General features: G+C 39.2%; 1 protein-coding gene across 1 annotated transcript in view; it reads right to left on the bottom strand.

Annotated features, from left to right (window-relative positions):
• Nucleotides 1-278: 278 nt before the first annotated feature.
• BANK1 (B-cell scaffold protein with ankyrin repeats 1) overlaps nucleotides 279-19,181 on the bottom strand; it is a 119,767-nt gene continuing 100,864 nt past the window's right edge. Inside the window, exons 11-15 of the mRNA XM_017736874.1 lie at nucleotides 12,067-12,135; nucleotides 10,249-10,433; nucleotides 8,564-8,627; nucleotides 4,065-4,114; nucleotides 279-2,151 (exon numbers count right to left, since the gene is read on the bottom strand). Coding sequence (XP_017592363.1) covers nucleotides 4,104-4,114; nucleotides 8,564-8,627; nucleotides 10,249-10,433; nucleotides 12,067-12,135 — 329 coding nt within the window. The 3' untranslated portion in view covers nucleotides 279-2,151; nucleotides 4,065-4,103. The remainder of the gene's footprint in view (nucleotides 2,152-4,064; nucleotides 4,115-8,563; nucleotides 8,628-10,248; nucleotides 10,434-12,066; nucleotides 12,136-19,181) is intronic.

Raw genomic sequence — 19,181 nt, 5'->3', positions numbered from 1 at the left:
GCCCAAACCTGTAATGTTGCCGTACTTGGGCCATCTAGAGCAGGGCTTGGGTGAAGCAGCAAAAGCAGAGAACAGGAGTTGCTTTGTTATGGGTAATCCTAAACTACCCTGGGCTGGAAACTGTGGAGTATCACATTAGAGATGCAAACACATGCATGCACATAGAGTGAACTTCTATTTCCTGAGGGGAGCTACCCTCAGGCTTCAACTTTGTGTGTTTGGCATGGTTGCTGTATTGTCACACTCTATTTTTCCCTGAGAAAAACCACACTATTTCCTTGATGTAAGTGTCTGTGCTTTATTCTTGCAAATTTCCAGTTCTGTAGTTTGTTACCATTGACCACAACTCCCTGCATTGCCCAGGTGCCCTCTCACTGGAGCACAGGAGCCACTGGGCCACAGCCCCTCCCTTGGCAGCACAGAGAGCACCCGGATCCTGCCTGAAAGTTTGGGAGGACTTTCCTCCCAGGAAAGGTCCCTTCATCTCCTCTGCTACAGAAACAAGCAACAAATGGCAGAAAAGACCTCAGGTACCAACATGAAGAACCTTTTCATTTTTTATGTTCTCTTTTCCACTTACATGTCAATCCGTCAGGAATGCTTGCCAGGGATACACTGACTAGCTAGGTTTGTAAGAATATAAATATTTCTGAGGGCAGAAAGAAGGACCTCTTAAGGGGTATATAACAGCTTATGCTCGTTTGGATTTCCAAATAATTCTCCCCACTCCCATTTCTGTGTAGCCAGGTGAGTCTTAAAACATCCCAGCTTCTCTCCTACAAAGCCTGACAGTCTCATGCCCCTCAGTTCACAGACACTGACTCTATTTCCAGCTCTGGAATGCATTACAAATTTCAGGGCTTCTGCTGCGGTTCAAATAGCTTTGTATGGTACACAAAGCTATGTTACCACACTCATACAGCAGTCACTGAATATTTATGACTTAATAGCAATACATCTGCAGTATTTGTCAGGAGTGTTTCTAACAGAAATGCAGGTTTTCCCCACAGAACAAATAATTTCCTGAAAATGTTTAATCAACCCATTTAAAAGAGAAAATAGATTTTTAATTACTCTAAATCTACATGCTTTCAAGATTCTGTCATTATTTTCAAATCCCAACACTGGCTTTTTGGCTTATTTTTATTCCTAAAAGTTCACTTGGCACAATAATTTATTGGGATTGGAAAAATAATATGAGCCTTGAGGGCTTGAACTTCAAATCCATTCCCCTCTTCCAAATTTGGGTGTCACTTTAACAAGCAGCAAAATGTATTTCTATTAAGGAGGTTTTTTCCTTGTTTTTGTGCATGAAATAGGGCAACTCATCTTGCATACTCTTGTATCATCATATGCTCACTTAAATTTTGTGGAACAAAAAATTTTGTGGAACACTGGGAATGCAGGCCATTATACCCATTAACCATATTTATTCCTTTACTTTTGCTGTGTTAATGCAATAGAAAGTAATTTTGTTTTGTTCTGGATATAATTTACCTTAGTCAGCTTACTAAACAAAACACAATTTCCCTGTAAACCAAATTCTTGTAATCACTTTAATGCATTAGTAGATAATTAGTACTGATTGACATAGTTGGGCTTAAGAAATTAGCTTTGATGTGAGTACAAGTATTTAAACTGGTGATGAAATAGTTATTCCAAGGAAAGACAAATTTTTACATAAAGTTAATATAAAAATGTTCTAACAAACAGTAAAAGCTAAATTTTATTTACTTTCACTTTGTAATCTTCATAACCTTTTACAATCTCCCTCTTTTGTGCATAAAATCTACTTTTAAACAATTTATCAAGCACAATGGAAAAACTGAAATGACTTTAAAAATTATTAACCAAAGCACGCAATACTTCTTTATAGAAATTGTCAGCTGTCATCTTGGAAAAAGAAAAAGCAAAGAAAAGGTGTAAAATTCGATGCTGACTTTACAAGAAATCTTATTAATTTGCTTTAGTAGTACTGATCTTCCAGAGTTGGTCCAGGTGAGAGATTCCAAGGCACTGGAAGTGCAGCAATGACCCCACAGTGGTGTTGCAGCAGGATGGGCTAGGAGCCCGAGGCTGTCAGGGCACATCTGGAACACGTGTGGGATGCCAAGCAGAGGAAGCTGATGGGCAGCTGGCTGAGGAGTCTCACTGTAGGCAGTGATGAAAAATTCCTGTTATTCAATAGACTGGTCAAGTTTGTTTAGAATAAGATCAAACTGTATTTGTTGAAATGAATATGAAAGAATCAAACCCATTCTATCCCTTCAGGTCCACCAGCTGGATATCAATTCCCTTATCCTCCTCCCACCTCATGTAAGGAAAATGTGATTCTTAGCTAAGTAAGCTAAGAACTTTGCACTGGATTTGAAGACTCAACTCTCTGGGGGGGGTCAAAACATGAGCAATAGAAAGGTAGATCTTGAATGTTTATCTGCAATTTTTGTAACAGTCAAACACTCTAAAATCTTCCCAGAATTAGTCTTAAAAAAACCTGTGGTTTCTTTGAACCAATCTGAAGAGAGACAAGAGCAAGAAAACAATGAAGAGGCTACACTTTGCAGAAGAGGAGAATCTTGGAGGTTGCTGTGCATAATTCACAAACAGAATTTATTGAACATTCTGGATAAATTGTATTTGCAAGTTCTCCCACTTCTAATTTACCTTCTCTCTCCCACATAATGATTTTCTAAAAGTGACAGAAATCACCTATTCTGATCCCAGGGGTAATTCCCCCTCTCCCCTTGCATGATTCATTTCCCTTTAGCAATCTGGAATTTATAAGCATCTCTGATATTACCCAGCTTTTTGTAGTAGTTTTCTCCAGCCTATGAGCTTTCAAAATTCAAAGCTTTTTCACTCATTAAGTATAGGTGACTTCAGCCAAGGAAACAGCTCCGTTAGGAATGCCCATGTAGGAGTCAAGCTGCCCCTTGAAGAAGGAACACTAATTTTTCATTTTCAGCTCATGCCATAAGACCCTTTTTTTTTGTTCTTATGAGAACTTTTGAAGGGGGGTGCCTGAACAAGTGATTCAGAGGATAAGCAGCAGCAGAGGAGGTACCTATGGTTTTATGGTGTGGACTCTGCATTCCAGTGAGCAGGTGAGCAGTTGGCTCCAGAAATGAGACATGGACACACACTTGTTGCAAGAAGCAACTTCCCTCTCCTTTACATGAGAGTAGAGTGGCAGAAGAGACCCCACTGAAGATAATCCATTTTCAATGCCAAAAAATAATGCTACAACAGTAGCACACTGCACTCCCCTCAGTCAGAGAAGTTGGAGAGGGAAATTGAATCAAAGTAACTTAGCTAACAAAGCCTTTAAAATTACAGTTGTCTTTAGGAATAAACTGCTTCAATTTGCTACTGTGAACAAACATTATTTAACAAAATTAATAATATTATGTAACAATAGCAAAAATATTAATACTATAACAATAGATTAATGTAATAGTAATATGACGAGGTAGCAGACAGTAATACTTAAACCCCCCAACTATTAAAGAGCTCATTAGATGCCCCAAACCCAAGAAACTCACTAGCACAACCACTGGAAAATTCTGCTGTTTGTGGAGACAGTATCCTCACCTCTAAGCCTCCCAGCACTGAAATGACCACTGGTTTCATGTTTAATCTGCACACATCCTTGTAGCTATGGCTTTCAACTTTATTCAATATGGTTGACACTACTTGTGAAATCAGGATGTAGGGCTGGACTCTTGATACAGCTCTTAGGTGCGTACCCTGCCTTAGTGGCAATAACTGGCAGGAGCTCTCTTCAGCTGCACCCACAAGTGAGTGCCTCACTGCTTGCTAATCTGCCCTGCGCTAAACCAGAGTAGATTGATAGCTGATAAAACAGAAGTTCTAGTCCAAACCAGACCAGTGATAATGGTTTATCTTGTGAAATCAGAGCCTCTGAGATGCACTCCCCTCCTCCTGTTACACAAGTGCACTCTGATGCAAAGTTCCTCCACAAGTGTTCGTTTCCATGACAAACAACATGTCTGTGCATGAGTGTGTGTGTGTGTGTGTGTGTGCATTCATATACCTGTTCTTACCTTGCGTAATTAGGCATCTGTTCCTTGTCTGTTGGGCTCCTAGTTGTAGACTAAAAAGAAAAAGGTGCAATCAATAATAATTGAAATCAATGTTAGGCTTGTGCAGAATATCTTTCAAAGCTGAATAATTCAGAAAACACATTTCTACAATGAGTCACTTCTTATGTGCTTTACTTCAAATATGAAGACAACACATGTCCCTGGGAGCAGGGGAGCAAGAGACATTCACAGAAATAAGCAGTTGTTGTGTGGGAGAATGACATGAGGTAGATTTTGTACAACTCTTACTCCCAACAGCAAGGTTGGTCTCTCTTGGTGGCAATTACGAGAGGCAAGAGTTACACGGATATTCATTGTCTTGGTGAACTCCTGTCAGCAGTGGGACTGTGAACTTGCCTCATGAAGACCTGACTTGGTGACAAAAAGGCAGGAAACAGATTTTTGTTATTTTCTAGATTTAAACTTTGAGCATCATGTGAAGCTAAGAAATTGGGAATAAGCCAGGCTACAGATGTTCCTTCACAAGTCCAGTGGACACCAAGCAAGTATTTTCAAGATTAGAAGTCCTGACTGAAATACTGTTGAAGTCATGAAGAAAAAAGCAGCTTTTCTATGACTTCCTCACTGTCCAAACATACAAAAGCTTGTATGTGCTTCAGGGTCCCATGGTATTCCAACTTTGCTAACTGGGTTGACTAAAGCAGTTTTAGTGCCTGTGGATCCAAATGCCAAAATTAGGCTCTGTCTTTGTTCATCGTCCTATTACCTTAGCAGAGACAACAGAAATTGGTGGTTGTGCTCAAAAATGAGATGTTTTTTTAGTTTTCAGGGAACTCTACTTAGTCACAACCTGCAAGCTGGAGAGGCATCAACTGATGAATAAGCAATCTGTTAGCAACTTGGACTAAAAACAAGGCACTGATGAGGGCTGAGGAATGAAGCCAGACATTTTGGATAGCAAATGTAATCAATAACCTGCCAGTTTGTAGAATGTGCACAGTGCTCTTCTGGGTGTTTTTTGGATCAAGATGGGAAAGAGATTTGGTCTTTGGCAGCAAGTTGGGCATCTACAGATTTGGAAATCAAAATCTGGAAGAAGAAATTCTGTGGAGGATGCCTTTACTGCAGTGGATGACCTGGCTACTTACAGCTAGTAAGCTTGCCCTTCTTGGATAGGAAGGCCACTTCCAGTGTCAGTACCTACTGATTTTAACAGCTAAGAAATAAATGCTTGCAGTTGAGTAGCCTGTGGAAGAAGCTTTGACCTTTCCACAGCAAGCCACTTACCTTGCCAGTCTTGCCAGGGAGGCCAAGACTGAACAGCTGCAAAGACTGAATTGCTCATTTGTCCCATGGGTGTATTTGTCATTGGAGGACTACTAAAACATCTAACATTTTTTCCAAGACCTACCTTCAACCATTATAGAAGTTGCTGGCATTGAAATAATAATAGTTGTAGTAACACCACCACCAATAACAATAAATCAAGCTTAACATTTGCTTAATGCAGTATTTGTCTCCTGAAGGCCAGCTGAGTTATAGGTTGTCGTCTTTGGCCTCTGTCTTGCTCATTACCTAGCAATGAAGCAGGGACACCTACTATTCAGTTCTTGCTGCTGTGCCAGGCCTGGAGAACAGAGCATCAGTCATTCCCAGTTTTGATGAGGAACCTGGCACTTTACTCTGCGTCCCTAATGAACAAGTTCAAGGCTCTACAGAGATTAGCTATGACGAGATAGCTAACTACAAGCAACTCAAACCTTCTTATGTAGTTTCTGCAATCTTGTGCATATTTTTAGGTGCTGGATGACTAAAGCTGTGGGATGTGACACACAAGGTGCCATAATGTAACTGCAATAGTAGGCAGATTTTGAAATTCCATGTTCAGAAATGGCTAAATGAGATTCACATAGGTATTTCAAATGCCCAATGATGTAGATAGGCATCACACAGGTTTTTAAATATTCCCATGTGCTAGGAAGTAAGGACGTGGGATGCACGTGAAAGCTGTGCATTTTTTTAAGACTTTAAAGGAAACTTGTCTAGTAATCCTTGCCTAAATATTGTCTCAGCTGCTGCCATTTGCTCTTAGTGGACATGCAGAAACCCAAGACTCTCAAGCCTTACCCTATGCTTAAGGAGGTCTCCCATGGGCAGTAAGCTACTTCTAGTTCAGTACTTTGGTGGTGTACCCTGAAAAATCTGGGCTACTCAGATATAAAAGTGGCGTTTCTGTCCACAAACCTTTTATGTATTTCCCTGAAATTTTATTTCAGGTATTTTTTTTTCTTGGTTTTGGTCTGTTGGCTAACATCTTGAAAAAAACCAAGTATTATCAATATCTACAGGCCAGACCATATGTGTGTTATATAATATTGAGCTAAACTATTGTCTGTGCCTGTACTTTCTACAAATGAACGTTCTACATGCCTACGCCTTATTTCATTGTTCTTAAAATAGGGTTTTGTCGATGTTGCACTCCAAGAGTGGCAGAACCTTTTGCTTTGCAGTTGATTTCTTTTTTTTAGGTTTTATTCAGTCATATACTAAACTGTTACAAAATGAGACATGAACTTTAAGATAGCATCTAATGTTATAGTGGAAGACTGAAATGAGTGCCACCCTCATTAATAACTTCATTACAGTGGAAGCAAGATCAAAATTACCAAGAAACTAAAAATTATGTTCCATACTAGTTTGTAGGAGATATTTTCCTTTCTCATTAAAATAAAATCAAATTCATTTTCTAACAGACTTCAGATGTGATCTCTTTAAATCCTCAATCACGACTTCAAAAACTGTCTATGAAAAAGACTGTCCAAATCCTGGTTTCAAATACGGAGTCTAGAGAGAGAGGCCCATGTTTTTAAAGGTACAGCAGGGAGAGCCTGTGTATACATGTGAAAACTAGAATTCTTTGAACAAACCTGAGGACTACTGACATTCACACATACCACTTTACTAAATGGCATGTGAAACAAAATGTCTCTCAAATGAATGCTCTCTGGTCTGCCTTCCTTAGGAACCTTGAAGGAGAAAAGAAAGTGATTGTCATTTTTGTTTCAGGCAATTTGTTTATGTCTGGACATAGATACTGGCCTTCTGAGATCCTTGTTTACTCTTGCCATCGATGTGCCTCCAGTTCTAGAGGAAATCCTTATTTTCAAGCATTGAAATATTTGATTTCTGTTGTTGGACACAGACCATAATGATTCTTCCCACTGCATTTCTGCAGTGCAAAGCTGCTGACTTATATGCATCACAGGACATATGATAGTGTAACAGAGGGCAGAGAGGTTAGGATCAGAAGGGAATATAAGGATCATTACCTGAGTTACTGGATAATTTCACAAAATTAACAATTCTAGTGTTGATACTACATTTCTGCTGGTATGATCCAATAAATGAACTCTGGAGAGGGAGGACAGCTACAGAGGCAGGACTGCTGCTGTGGCCTTAAAATGAAACCCTACAGACAAATACTTCCCAAGAATCACCCTCATGTTACCATGAGCTGCAGTGATCCCAAGCCCTCACCTTGTGAAGACTTTAGCTCAGGACACTGCACCCCCACCAGCCACAGAGGATATTAAACTGAAGTATCTGGACTGCAAAGAAGCCCCCGGGCCAGCAAGAATTTCCCTTAATTACAATATCTCAAAAGTTCACATAAACACAACACTGTCTAAGAGAATAATGAAAGCAGTACTGTCATTATTTTTCTCTCTTGCAGTAAGGAAATAACACATTGGGGTGATAATTTTAAATAGAGATATACAAATGGCACTAAGTCCAATGTGAAAAAGAAGCACTGATTTTCCTTTCAGCATATGTACTGAAGTTTACAGAAATCACAGGCCTAAAACCAATACCATCTAATAGATTCTTTTTGTGACAACGAGAGAAAATCATTTGCAGGAAAAGCAGATGACCTATACTATTGCAGATGACATTCAATCACAAAGAATCATAGAATATTCTGAGTTGGAAGGCACCCACAAGGATCACAGAGTCCAGCTCTTAGCCCAGCACAGGACAACCCCAAAAATCCCATTTTTCTCCCTGAAAAGGGAAAAAGGCATCTTAAATCACCAATGGTACAGCTTTACATAATGACCATAATACTAAAAAAAACTGCTGTACCAGTAGAAAGGTTATCAAGAATTTGCAAATTGATGGCTGATTTACAAATAAAATATTGAAGTCATCAAGAAGCCATCTACCCAAATTCTGATGATGCTGTAGGAAATAGGCTACAGAAAAACTGAGCCACAGAGGCTTGGTAAATTTTCTGCCCCATTAACTCGTAGTGGTTTAATCTTTGGGATGAAATCTTGATACAGCTGAAGGCCTGATTATGCTAAAATAAATGTGGTCAGATACAGAAAATGGTCATTACAAATTCAGTGCCCAATCCAAAAGGGTTTGGATCAGACTTCTGCACTATACTTAGAGTTCAAGGCTTCAGAGTCCTAAAAAGCAGAAAAAGTGCAACTTACCATTCAGGTTTTCATTTTCTTGTCTGTTCCTGATAGTGGTGTCTCTAAGATGATGCTCTTTTTCCTATAAGTAAAAAAACAAGCATAAAATCAGCAGCAGAGATCAGGAATGGAAGCTTATTGTAAAATAATAAGTCAATATAAAAAGCTGGATTCTTTAGCATTCTGAACACCAAGCGTCTCTCTCTTGGAAAATAATTTTAAAGGACTGAAAAATGTTTATGATGCTAATTTTGCCATTTTTACCTAAGAGTCTTGCGGAGTTATCCCCACCAGCAGTTAAGTTACAATGATTCTGGCATTAGATTACAGAGGCTTGGGTGTGCTTTTTTTGTTTCTTTGGGGTTTTTTGTTTTGGGGTTGGTTTCTTTTTGGACAAGCAATTTTTCCTCAAAAATCCAATCCAAGTTTGAAGGACAAACAACTGCAGTGACAGCATGAAGTCAGTTCATCATGGTTATAAGAGGAGCAAGAAGAAAAGACTTTTCTATGGAACAAAACCAAAGAAAAGTCACACATGCAATGCAGAGTATAAACCACCACTACAAAGTAGCTTTTTCCCTGAAGCACTGAAAACAGGCCAAGTAAATCTTCCTTGAAATACAGGCATCTTACAGTTCACCAAGAAAAAAAAAAGACTTACAACTTGGTGCTGCTATCATGGCACAGATTAGATACCATCTTCCTCCACAAGAAATGCCCCTGACTGAGAGACCAATACCAGTAATTCATCCACATGCTTGGCTGCAGATGGATTTGGAAGGGGGCATCCCTCACATTCCCAGTGCTGTGCTGCTGGTGCCCAGCTTGGGAAATGGGCTCCCAAACTGTTCCAGGCCCTTGCATTTTTGCTGTTGAATGTTCCACTGTGATGACAAAGCTCAGACTTTCAAGTAGAAGCAAACACAAAGAGCATTCTCCTTGCTGACAGCATCTGACAGCTCTCCCACTCTGAAAAGCAGTAAATTAGCTTTGCTTTTCCTCTTTCTACTAAATGACCTAAAGGACAACAAGAAATTATTTTTCTTAATGCATGACCTCAAATAAAATGAGGGCATAACCTCTTCCTCCATGTGTCTTTTAGAAGCAATTAACAGACCTCCTCTCCATGGCTCACAGCTTTGATGCAGTTCTTTCAGTGACTCAGTGTGTGGGCTTTTGTAAATCCTGTTTTTGTGCACCTCAATTTACTCCATACATTGAATACAAAGGAGCTGTAGAGCCTTGCCAACAGTTGTGGATTTCACTAAGTATATTCAACACTTTCAGACAGGCATAAATCCTGATGTAAGTTAATAAATATTAAATGAATGTAATAAATGTAAGTTTGATATAGTCATGTTTCTGTTAGCTGACACTGCTCAATAGCACATTTGGCTTGCTTGGTGACATAAGGCTTCATGAAAGATGCACATCACCCAACAGTTTAAAACACAAGTCTTATGAGACCAACATATTTAACTCTGGATTTTAACCAAATTCAGAAAACCTCTCAAGTAATCAAACAACAGTGGAAATGGGCTTCTAGAAGAATCAGAACCGTAAGCAGCAAGCTCCTTGGGAGCCGATTTGAGTGTAAATCATGATTATTACTTTTGACCTCATATGCAGGAGCCAAAACACAAGATCTTGTTTTCAGAATTCTGATCAAGATTCCTATCAAGGAAAAAATTTCAAACTCATACCTGTTGAGTGAATGGTAGTCTCTGCTTTTTGTTCTGCCACTCCTTAAATCTGCCAAGGGCTTCATCCACAGAAATTTCCCCCTTTTTCACCTGTTCCTGCAAGTGGATGAGTTCCTTCTGTTCAGGAGGGATGTTGTGTACCACAGTGCTGTAAGTTACTGTCTCAGTGTGGCCTCTGTGTGCTGCTACAACAAAATGTACAAAGTGAGAAATGCAACAAATCAATGTGGATTCTACCATTACTCTCTGGCAGCGGAGCTGCATACCAAACATTCTGTTCATTACTACTGCCCAGGTCTACGGATTCTCCATTAGCGTTGGTTCATAAAAGAATTTCCTACTAGCACTACCACTGTACTACTGACATTTTAAAGGAAATGGTTGCTATATAAAATATCCACAGTGCCTTTTTATCCTTTTCTTCTTCAACGTCCTACATTGCATATCTCAAAAGTTTGGTAAGGAAGCATTTTGAAATTTCACAAGATTTTCTTCCTCCAAATTATTAAACACACTGCAGCAACAAGAAAACCCTGCAGCCCAGTGTTCCTGGAGAATATGATACAGGTGCACAGCTAAAGGGAGATGTGCATTATCAGATTCACAGCTTGGTCCAGGGAGATGTAGCACTGCTTCTCTCCAGGATACTGATACTGGAATGGCTGATCCAGAACACATGAGCAGCCATGCAACGGGGGTCTCTGAGCCCTCTACGAGGCTGTTGCACCTCCTTCACTGCATGGGGAGTGTGGCCAGGATAGAAGTTTAAACCATCAACATGATTTGGGTCAGTTTTTCTGTTACCACTATCTTCATTTCAAGCAAGGAATGATTGTTCAAAGGGAAATACAATAAGGAAAGCAATAAACAGCTACTTTGGCTTCTCCCAGTACTCTTTCTGATCATACCAGCACACAGTGAGCATGAATCTCTACTCTTTTGCTTCTCAGCTAATTGGTTCTATTTTGATGGATTAATGACCTTTCATCTGACAGGATTATTTGCAGATCAGACCAGGTTAGGTAAAACTGCACTGTTTGTACCAGCAAAAGGGGTGTGAGTATATTTCCTCAGACCCATAAAACCGTGTAGTCACTCCATCAAAGAAGGCCACGAGGTTGGTTTGTGGAGCTGTGCTACCAATATTCCACCACAGTAAGATCTAGAAGGTCCTGTATTCTTTTCTTAAGTGGTTTAGCATTCATGCAAAGCAGTGTCAGCAGCACTGGAGACTGCAGCTCCCCAGTGCAGTAATAAATCAGTGATTACATGCTGCTCTGTATGCTTTAATCCTGACCTGCTACTTGATAACTGAAGCAGGAGGAAATATCTTCACTCAGTGTTTATTCATTTTGTACATAATATTAATTATTTTAGGGTACCATTAATGGAATTTATAGTAGCAACATTGTAATGTGCTACAACTCAAATAACAACTGGACTACCACAAGTAATTAATTTTACATGGATCTTGGGGCATGCAGGCAGAAACTGTTTTTCCTCCTACTACTGTCTTTCCATGGCTGGAATTAGTGCACAGCTGAGCCCTCCTGTCCTTCCTTTTCTTAGCTTTAATCACAATGATGAAAGGAAACAGAAAAATGTAAAGTAACTCTGACTCTACAAATCTTTCCTACAAGACTGTAACTTTTAGTATTCTTTCTTTAATCTGATCTCTTAGTGCTGCAATACCATTAAGGATATAAATAATAGGTGGCAAAACAGATGCTAAATCACCCAAAATCAAGTCACAGCAAAACTCAATTAGTTCTACTGAAAAATATCAAGGCAGTTAAAAAGCTAAATGAAATTCTGTACCGGGATTCCTGGCCTCGCAGTATGTCCTGCTGTTGTCACTGGTCGCTCGAGTGGCCTTTTGCTGAAACACTGCAACAAAATTAAGAATATAAGGAAGTTGAAAAATGGCAATAAAACCCATCACACATTCTGAACGAAGGAAGGAGACTCATAAAAGCCAGCTGAAATACATTTTTTGTTCTAGTCTAGGAGTATTTTTCAACCCACTTGTCACTCTAATGTTAATTACTTGAAAAATTGTTCTGTTGCACAGAATGGCAGGATCACTGATATTAGAGAAACCATTACAAGACGCTTTGAAGAAAATAAAATGGACTTATCACACTAGCATATTACTTGTTTAGAAGAAACAGCAAGATCTCGCCATTCTTCACATGGTACAGTGACTGTAGCCTGTCTCTTACTTTATGGGGAAAGCTAAGGCAGAAAAAACCCCAATAATACTAGGTAGAATAGTGACACTGCTAAAGAAAGTGTGTGTATATATTTGTGTCTACTTTATTCAAGCACTAGAAACAGCAAAGCACAACCCCTCTGTTAGCATAGCCCATCATTCCCATTCCTGTGAAGTGCCCCGAGTACAGCCAGCCCGGATACACCATGAAATGCTACAGTCAAACTTTTGCTGGCAGCATATGTGAAACCCAGAAGGTGGGAATTGCTCAGTTTCTGACTTAGCCTGCGTGGCAGTAGCTTTCTCTCAAGTCTCAGTTCTGATTTTTGCTAAACAAACTGACAATCTAGAATCTAGAACAATTCTTGCCAATTAAGTAATCCTCTGTCATCACTGCAATGCAGCAAATGTGCCAGTTCAATGGAGCAAATATTTTCCTGGAGACCAAGGCCCAGGCGAAGAGAGCTCTGCTCTAGCAGCAGAGCAGGCACACTCGGTGTGGTAGCCTGGAGTCCTGGCTCCTTGCTCCTGCTGACCAGGGAAACCCAGTGGAGTTTGCTCCTTGTCTGCCTGCTCAGGCTGCCTTGCCCTCTTCTCTCAGAGGAACTTGTAAAATGGATGATCAAGACCACTGTGACACCTAAACCCAGCACATGCTACACGCAGAGGTGAGGAAGGAGCGATTCCTGCACTGCAGAATAAAGTAGTTATGCTAACTCCTGAGTAGGCTTGGATGGAAGGTGATGCTAAATGAAAACAGCTGGGGGACTTGATATTCCTTAAAAAGTTCTCCAGTGAAATGGAGAGAGAGAAAGAACTATACAGGCAGCACAAGATGCTGATGTTACATCCCTAGTTCAGCCAAATACTGACAAATCTTAACTTTTTAAATACTTTTCTCTATAATTATCAAAGAATCTGACTAAGTATGGTCGCAGTGTTTTCTTCTCTACTTGAAATAGTATTCTCCTTTTAAAGGTGAAATTAAAGTAATGAGAGCAGAGAGGTAATGCAGGCAGACTGAATTTTACTGCATAAGGAGGAGAAGGGACATACCCAACAATGTGCCTGATTGAAAAGCACTTTAATTGATAGGCTTTGAAATTTCTGCTGAGTTTTGCAGGGCTGGAGTAATCAGAAATGGTATTACTCTTCCAGTGAAAAGTAGAATTGTTAAAACCACTTTATGTCTCGCATCTTGCTGAAGTGATTTTAGTTGGCAGTAAGTCTTCAGTGTGGGTGAGGTCAATGAAAACAAACGCCTGTTTCTGGAATGCCTGGAAAGGCAGGCACACTCCACTGTACAACTGCCATAGGCTTAGGGAGAACTCTGGAAATTCCCCTTTCATTCCCACATTCCAATTACTTATGAACTACTTGAATACAGCAGTGAAATAAAAGAAACAGGTAATCTTGAATAGGGATATGTTCCATTATTTTTTTTAATGGAAGATAAAGTAAATATTCCTTCAGAAAAGCAATATTAATATAGCAATTTTTTAAAGGGTCAGAATGCCACAATCCTTCAAGTAAGGACATACATTTTTTTATTTTCTGGGCCTCTCTGCCACAGATAATTTGATTAAAATGTTGCAGTACTTCTATTATACTTACTGTGCACCCTTCAATAACATCTGTATGATCAGAAAGAGAGTCCTTTTGGATTTTTAATCATGTTGTGCCTGGCTAAAGTACCCCTAGATATTTGTACGTCAAAATCTACATATTAAATGTCCTGACCCTATACATGCCATTTAATTTTTGTCTACAACAAACTTGTTTTGCAGTTTCTCAGAATTGAAGGAGGCTGAGAGAACTAATAAGTAATTCCGCTTCATCCCCCCTCCTCTCTTCGGCTGCTACAGGTTACAGATGAAGTTCTTTGCAAGCCCTAAATACACTTCTGTATTTCAGGCAGTAAAATCTCTCTTTAGGAATATAATGTAACCTCAATATTCTTCCAGCAAAGCAAACTCAGAGAGAACGAAACTACTGCAATATTTTCTAATAGGACATGAAACCAGAAAACAACATTTAAGAAGTGTGACAAAACTGGGTAAATCCCTAACGTAAGTCTTGGAAAGTGAGTGGGATCCAAGGAATGCTGAATTGCCTGTTTTATCTCAGACTAACTAGAGATGCTGTTTCAGGCTGCCTGCACATGCAGGTAAATAATGCTATGAGGCTTGAAATTTGGTTAATATTTTCGTGGTTAGCACCACAGAAGGGTTAGAAACACTTGGAATCTACATCTTTTGTGTATAATTCTGAACTAAGAAGAGCATTTTATGGTCACAAATTGTGCAAGAAACTGTGATGAGTATAAAGGGTCTAGAAAAAGAGAATGAAAGCTTTTACAGTAGCTGCAGGTTGACAAAGGGAACAGGAAATTGATTTTCAGAATTAATTGAATTTCTAACACAAAGCTGTAATGTTAAGGAGTCACGGATGAACTACGACATTTCAAAAATTGCATAGTGATATAATTAGAAACACAGGCAATCAAAACATGGAAAGGGTTAGATCATGGGAGAGAAGAACTCATATCAGCTAAGAAGCAATGATCAACCAAGATATGATTTCTAATTTATATTTTACTTTACTCATCTAAACGATGAGGGATGTTGCCTGCTTTGGTGTATTGGCAACACTACATCTAAAAATCAAACAAGAGTTTCCACTATGCACTAGTGACTCAAACAAAGCTAGACTGATGAACCTACCATCTGGAAGAATACATGAACTAATCATACCCAATACGTACTTACTTGACACTTTCAGTAGAACAAACACAAAGGAGAAAAGACACAGTGGTTAAGAAAATCCATCAATAAATATCACTATTTTGAATTCAGCTTGCTTAGTAAATTCAAGATACATTTATTCATCAGCTTCATTGAGCTGATGTTCCACACAAAATTATCTATGACTGTTTTCCTTAGGAAACATTCAAAATTAAAATACAGGAAAACAAAATCTTTATATGAACACATGGTTAAGTGATAATTCAAATTAATTAGTACATTTGGGTTGCACTTAGTAACACAACTCAGTTGCAAATTACAGTGGGTTTTCAAGCTGTCTCCTTGTTCTTAGTAGGTTTTTGCTTCATTCATTTTAGAATCATCATGTAATTAATTCGTGATTAATGGAAGAATGGAGAAGGAGGGGTGAATTGCTGGTTAGGATATGTTGCAGGGAGAGACTCCTGTCTTTGTCCATTCAATTTTTCCACATTATTTAAACATTTTAACATTTAAACTGGTATTCATAGTACCTAGGCAAATAAAGCCTCCGAGTTTTTTTTTCTGGTAGGGATTAGATTGTAAATTAGATGTAGCACAGCAAGACATGACAAATACACAGGGGATACTAAGGAAGGAATATAGTAGAATGATGCTTATTATTCAGGAGATGAGAACTCTGCAGATGTTTGTTCACATTTTTTTAGATCTCATTTTCCTTTTGTCTGTTTTGTTTGCTAGCACTCTGAACATCACTCAGCAGGAGGACTAGAAAGAGGTCATCAGTGCAATGCCAACCAGTAAATTTTGTAAGAGATGATTAATGACCACTCCCAAAATTTATACAAAATATTTCACATATTCAAGATGAAAACAAAAAATTCCAGTGACTCATAACATGAAATCAACTAAGGAAATTGGACCTTGTAAACAGAATTTTTTCTTTTTCCACGGCAAGGCAGCTGGGCACAGATTAAAAGCATATCAGCACAGCTCATGAATCTGATCTAAGGAGGTCCAGGCACTGTGGAGAAGGGATGGCTGTGTAGTGAAAGGTAACAAAGGCTAAAGTCCCAGAAGTTGTCCTGTGAGGGCAACATTGGTGTCTGGGTACACCATGACAAGGCAAAGGGAAAAAGACTGAGCAGTTTTTAATGCACCAGTGCAGGAAAATGAGTGACCACTGAACTGGTACAGGAATTCTGCTCAGGTCTACATGTGCAGCCTGACACTTAAAACATTTTTGAGCACACACAACAGTCATTTCATCAGAATGAAGACTGGGTGATGCCAAGTGCACCCGCAGAAACACCAACCTTATGTGCAGCAGCCCAGGGCTGCCAGGGCTTTCCAGTGACAGCATCACATCCACTCATCCAAACTTATACAGGCTACTGCCAGCCTCTACCTTCCACACCTATTTAGCTGCCTGAGAATGAACCACTCCATTTTCTCAGACCAAAAGCAAAACGAGTTAAAAAGGAATTACAGTGTAATGACTGTGAAAATATTAATCCAAAAATAAACATATGCTCACCAGCAATTCTCTTCACAATCTGCAGTGAGATTCTGAGTCTGACAAATATGAGCTCAAATCTGCTAGAATCCCAGCAACTTTGGTCATGCAAGTACCTCAGGAAATTCTACAGAGATGACTCCCCTACGCTGAAGCAAGATAATAAAAATAATACCAGAACCCCCTTCTTACAGAAGGGGTAAAGAGCAAGTGAGAAGAAGAGGCACCAGTGGTTAGTTTAAGGTGCTGCTCAGAGGGTGGTGTCAATGTACTGTATACCACAGTACCACACACAATGAAAAGAACTCTCACACTTCTGCTCTTGTCAGAATTTTAACTTAGTAGATCATGGAAGTTGGAAGGACTTTAGTGACATACTCAATAGTATTTGCTCCAGCATGTAAAACCTGACTATACTTTTTTAGTCCCATTTTTCTTGAGTAGAGAAAAGCAAAAAGGGAAGGACTCTATATCTGTTTTTACTACAAATATGCTTTTTGGAACAGTTTGGTCAGCAACCAGGCAGCATAAATATTTTTTTCTCTGTGCACCTTATTCAGTACTTGTTTCAACCTACCAAAGTTCAGATAACAAAAAATCTGACTGAATGAATACAGTGGGTGAAGCTGGTGTACCACTCCCAACCAGGTCTGTAAAAACAGTCTAACTGCCAGCCAAACAGGGCTTCCTAGTATTTCATTCATGGAAAAACACCCTTAAGTTAGGAATACATAATGAAATTCATCTGCAGTGCAGTACTTTATATTCACTGTAGGAGAGTACTACAAAATCCCTCTGTGGGACATAACTGTTCTGCAGTTTGCATGGGCTCTGAGGCTACACTTTGGAAACCTCTGCTTTAGAGCATTTAAGCAATTGGCATAATAAGAATTACTGACTCAGGATGTGATCACTGTATTTCCCAGTAATCAGCCTGATAAGTTTCCAAGACACTAACAGTTCTGTTCTGGATTTTATTTATTCACTTCAGTGGGTTTATGCTGTCTATTCTGTATGTGAGATATTCTGCCTCCCTAAAAATATCCACTGGATGCTACTTCTGCATACCCTGTGATTTTGATGAGCAATGAGAATGTTATTCTCCTCTGGAACAGTAACTGGAAAACATATTTTTCCACTTCTAATTTTTAACCCTAGTGTGAGGTCCCACAGACAGCTATCTTTAAATAGCAAAATGTTTTCAGTGCACAGAGGGGAAATACATTCCTTTAGGGATTTGTGAGAGCTTTGCAAAGAAATAAAGGCTATAGCATAGGAAGTTTTATTTATGCTGTTGTAGGACAGGTATCTTTGCTGCAGAGAAACCCTTTCATACTAGTGGTTTGTGATGAGAGGTAAATGATTAAATCAGGACACTAACATAATCCTTAACCCTGAGGGAGTCCTAGTAGGTCAGGCTTCAGAAATGGTAGGGGGACACTGGAGAAGCTCATGCACCTGTCCTACAACTACACTGGGAACTTTGGTTTCCAGCTCAATCAAATTTGGTATCAATAGGGAACATTAAAATTGCACTCTAAACTGAAAACACACCAACTTCAAATGTTTATTTAACAGTTGTTTTGGCAGCACACAATTGAACAAAACATTGAAATAACCTACAGAGGAATACTAAGCACCTAAGGAATGGTAATGGAGCACAGTAAGAGTGCACACCATCTGGACAATGAGCTATTTGGCACCAATTTGCAGCTCCACTGGTTGATGAGCCTTTCACACACAAGACAGAATTCTTGCAGTGGTCTAAATTAAAGAACAAATGTACTCTCTGTTAATAATGCAGTCTGTTTACCACTGTTCAATACAGCAGTTTGAATGTTCATTAAAATTTGAAATTATTATAAATGAAACTGAGTAAAAGAGATTAGAACACTTATGTTTTAAATCTTTCAACACACCCATGTTTCCCAGAATTTATTTGTCAGCAAATTCAAGGCAGATGCTCAAACTGTAAATTGTGGTAGTTCAGTTATGATAACTTGCATCATTAAGTGTTTACTGCCTAAGTTTTGAAGTGTAGATCTTGCTCGGAAAGTGACTCTTGTCAAGTCCCATGTTTGCTTTCTATAGATCAAGAGTTTCCCTATCCTGTTCACTTGATCGCCCCACTTGAACACCAAGTTGGGTAATCTACAGGGAGCAAGCTTTCTGCCCACTGTAACTTGAGATTCCATGCATTTGAAAACTGCTTATTGCAAAGAAAGCTATTTGCTTCCTTTCCTCTTTGTTGCTATTCTCATAAAATCACCACTTTCGCTTAAAGGAGAAGATACTCTTTTGTAACATCATGGCCTTCATTCAACGTGTGGTGAAAGCACTTATGGGAATTCAGCCACTTGATTTCTCCAGATGGATATTAAAATAAATGAAAAAGAGTCACCTGCATGCAGTCCAAGAGGCAAAAGGCATTTCTGCTATGCAATGCTTACCTTCCCCCCCC

This window comes from Corvus brachyrhynchos, unplaced genomic scaffold (assembly GCF_000691975.1).
Source record: "Corvus brachyrhynchos isolate BGI_N302 unplaced genomic scaffold, ASM69197v1 scaffold175, whole genome shotgun sequence".
Lineage (NCBI taxonomy): Eukaryota > Metazoa > Chordata > Aves > Passeriformes > Corvidae > Corvus > Corvus brachyrhynchos.
The sequence above is the reverse complement of the archived record's forward strand: the minus strand, read 5'-3'. Positions and strand labels throughout refer to the sequence as shown.